Raw genomic sequence first — 3,700 nt, 5'->3', positions numbered from 1 at the left:
TAAAGTTCTAACCCTGTGACACTTGCATGAAAAAAATAGTATACTCAAGAAGAAGCTCTTAAAGCTAAGGTAAATAAAGGTGAGGTTTTTTTTTTTCATTTATTTGATAAACTACACCCAAGGTCATTAAACTATTAATAAGTTTATATTTTAGTCACTTAACTTTAAAAAGTTACAAAATCGTAATTGAAATATTCAGATTTTTCATTTAAGTTATTTGGACTATTAAAATCATTGTTGTATGACCTTCTCCATTCGTAATGCTGGCCTCAATCGGAAGCTCTTCTTCCCTTTCTCTTCTACAATTCAATTTTTTTCAGAAAACATCTTTAAACGTCATGAATTTGTGAATCAAAATTTTAAAAAAAAACTTACTTCTCCATTCTTTAACACTGACAGTCAAATCAACTCTTCTACTCGACAATAGATATTGATCCATTGTACTAATCATCAAATCATTACTTGAAGATCATTAGTTGGATTTCTATTTAAAAAAACACTTAACAACACAGTACTGACTTAAAAAAACTTTCAAACAATTTAGTAACTTAAATGAAAGTTTTGAGTAGTTCAATAACTATTTTGTAATTTTGAAAAGTTTAGTGACTAAAATATAAATTTACTAATAATTTAATGACTTTAGATATAGTTTATTTTTTTGCAAATGAATGAAACAAAAAGAGGTTCGGTTGACACTAGAAATGAAAAGAAAATGTATATTTTTTATAAAAGAATACTAAGTGGCTTTTTTTGATTGGCCACCAATTTTTTTAAAGTTAAAAATTGGATTAAAATTTATAAGGGATGATACTTTTAAGTACTAAATTAAGTTAAAAAAACTTTAAGTAGCAAAATTACGGGTGAATTAGACAAAAATTATTGTGAGAATGGAGGTTTAGAGAGAAATAATGCTTCATAATTTTATTCATTACCAATAAGCATGGATATGTAATCATTACATAAATTAAAGAAACCGCAAATGCCAAAATCACTCAACACGTATAGCCTCCTAATTCAGCTGATGCTGACGCTTTTAAGGTCAACAAGGAAAACAATTTCACAAGTATGGCGTAATAGACTGTTTTTTTCGCTATATAACTTTAAAATGTCTCACGAATATGTCTACTTTGAACGAGAAAGAGGATTGCAAATGCAATTTTGCTCCTTCGCCACTTTTGGACTGTTCCTAATGATGCTATTATGAATGGGAAAATGGTTAAAGTTTAGAGAAGAAAAATGAGTGCCTTGATGGAGCTTGTAACTATTGTCCCATGTTGTTTCTTCTTCATAGCTTTAATAAAGTTCCTTTATGATTACCTATGGATACCTCTCCGTATACAGCGTATGCTGAATTCACAGGGGATCAAAGGACCTCCTTACAGATTTATCCATGGCAACAACAGAGAAATCGCCAAAATGAGACAAGAAGCATCAAGCAAACCCATGGCCTTGACGCATGATATATTTCCCAAAGTGCAGCCACATATTTACTCCTGGATCAACAAATATGGTAAGATCCATGCATGTTTTTCACTATGGTTTCAATCTTCTAGTCCAAAGAAAAGATGGACCCCTTTTTTGCTTTTTGTTTGATTAGGGAGAAATTATCTTCATTGGGACGGTGTTCGAGCTGAACTTGTGATTTCAGAACCTGAACTAGTCAAAGAGATACTAAAAAATAGTGAAAAAACTTTCCCGAAAAGGAAGCCTACCATTTACCTTAGCAAGCTACTAGGGAACGGGCTTGTGACAGTTGAGGGTGGAAAATGGGCGAAGCAGAGGAAGCTGGCGAATTACGTTTTTCATGGGGAAAGCTTAAAGGTAAACCCCTCGAAACATGTGATTAGTTGTAAACTAATGTTAAAAGAAATTTATATTGTTTTGGCAGAACATGACACCAGCTGTAATTGCTAGCGTTGAAACACTGCTAGAGAAATGGAAAGGCCAAGAAGGTAAAGAGATTGAAGTGTTCAATGAATTTAGATTATTGACTTCAGAAGTGATATCAAGAACAGCTTTTGGTAGCAGTTACTTGGAAGGAGAGAAGGTTTTTGCCATGTTGAACAAGCTGTCAATAATTATGAGTCGAAATCTTTATAATACTAGAATTCCTTTAATCAAGTATGTTCCCTCTAAGCTTAATTAATCCAAGTTTTTCCTTAATTGTGTTTTCAACGCCCATGGATTTATTTTTCTCCTTAGATATGGCTAACATTAGTTTTCTCTTCTAGCAAGTTATGGAAACCTGCCGATATGCTAGAGTCTGAAGAACTTGCAAAAGAAATACAAGATTGTGTGATGAAGATTGTTAAGAAAAGAGAAGACAAAGTTGTGAATGGAGAAGCTGATAGCTTTGGCAATGATTTTCTAGGATTACTTGTAAATGCCTATCATGATTCGGACAAAAATAACAAGCTTTCAATGGAAGATCTGGTAGATGAATGCAAAACATTCTATTTTGCAGGACAAGATACAGTTAATGCCTTGCTTGCCTGGACAGTCTTGCTTTTAGCAATCCATGGGGATTGGCAAGATAAAGCAAGAAGGGAGGTGATTGGCATATTTGGTAACCAAAATCCACAACCGGAAGGCATTGCAAAACTCAAAACTGTAAGTAGACTTTCTAACCATTTAAGACCGCAAGCATTGTGTTACAGTCAATATTTTGTAGTTTCAGCTCTTTCTACATTGATATTCATTGCTAATATTTACCACAATTAATTGCGATAACATCCATTATATACAACACTGCCATAATTTAAATCCCTGGTGTATGCTAGCATGAGTTTAGAACATTAGATTATGTGATGTTAATCTTATATATTCTTATTCTGTAAACAGATGACCATGATCATTAATGAAACTCTAAGATTGTATAGTTCATCAAATGGAATGTTGAGAAGAGTTGGAAGAGATGTTCAAATGGAAAAGGTAGTCCTCCCTGCTAATATAGATCTTCTAATTGCAAATGCTGTACTTCACCATGACCCTCAACTGTGGGGAGAAGATGTGCATCTTTTTAAACCAGACAGATTCGCGGAAAGGATTGCCAAAGCTACCAATTACAACGCGGCTGCATTTTTACCCTTTGGATTGGGACCTCGAACTTGTGTTGGTATGACCTTTGCAACCACAGAAACCAAGATTGCTCTCTCCATGATCCTACAACGCTACGCTATTACACTTTCCCCTGCCTATGTCCACTCACCAATACCTGTAATTAGCCTTCAACCACAACATGGAATTCAAGTAATACTCAAGTCGCTGCATAGCGATGCTTGATGTTTCATCGTTGTTGTTATCAACAACCTGGAAAAGATGGGTTTGAATGCACTTAGCACGTATTATCCTTTATTTTTAAGAATTCAGGGTTATGAATGCTTTAGGCATTATATAAAATAATCTACATAACCATTAGAAATTTAGAGTTTAATAAAAATTTTCTATTTAATAAGTCTATTCTCTTCTTTTACAACCACTTTCTCCATTTCTCCATCAAATATGTGATCTAATTGCAAATACATACCAACCAAGTCCCCTTAATTACGTACGCAATTTATTATCAATTTAATCCCTTTATTTAATTTCTTTTTCCATTCAACACATTTAAGTTAAAACAGTAGTGCTATTTAAATAACACGTTTTATATTAATTTTAATTCGTAAATAAATTCATTATAAATTTTTTATTACATAATAAA

The 3,700-nt window shown here is 33.0% G+C and overlaps 1 protein-coding gene across 1 annotated transcript; it reads left to right on the top strand.

Moving 5' to 3' along the window:
- Positions 1-1,061: 1,061 nt before the first annotated feature.
- On the top strand, positions 1,062-3,454 carry LOC108475557 (cytochrome P450 CYP749A22-like). Its single transcript, XM_017777534.2, has 5 exons — positions 1,062-1,510; positions 1,598-1,821; positions 1,889-2,121; positions 2,232-2,610; positions 2,842-3,454. The coding sequence occupies exons 1-5, from the start codon at positions 1,237-1,239 to the stop codon at positions 3,280-3,282; spliced, it is 1,551 nt and encodes a 516-aa protein (XP_017633023.1). The 5' UTR covers positions 1,062-1,236; the 3' UTR covers positions 3,283-3,454.
- The last annotated feature ends 246 nt before the right edge of the window (positions 3,455-3,700 follow it).

Source organism: Gossypium arboreum, chromosome 3 (assembly GCF_025698485.1).
Source record: "Gossypium arboreum isolate Shixiya-1 chromosome 3, ASM2569848v2, whole genome shotgun sequence".
NCBI lineage: Eukaryota > Viridiplantae > Streptophyta > Magnoliopsida > Malvales > Malvaceae > Gossypium > Gossypium arboreum.
This window is presented reverse-complemented; position numbering and strand designations above follow the sequence as displayed.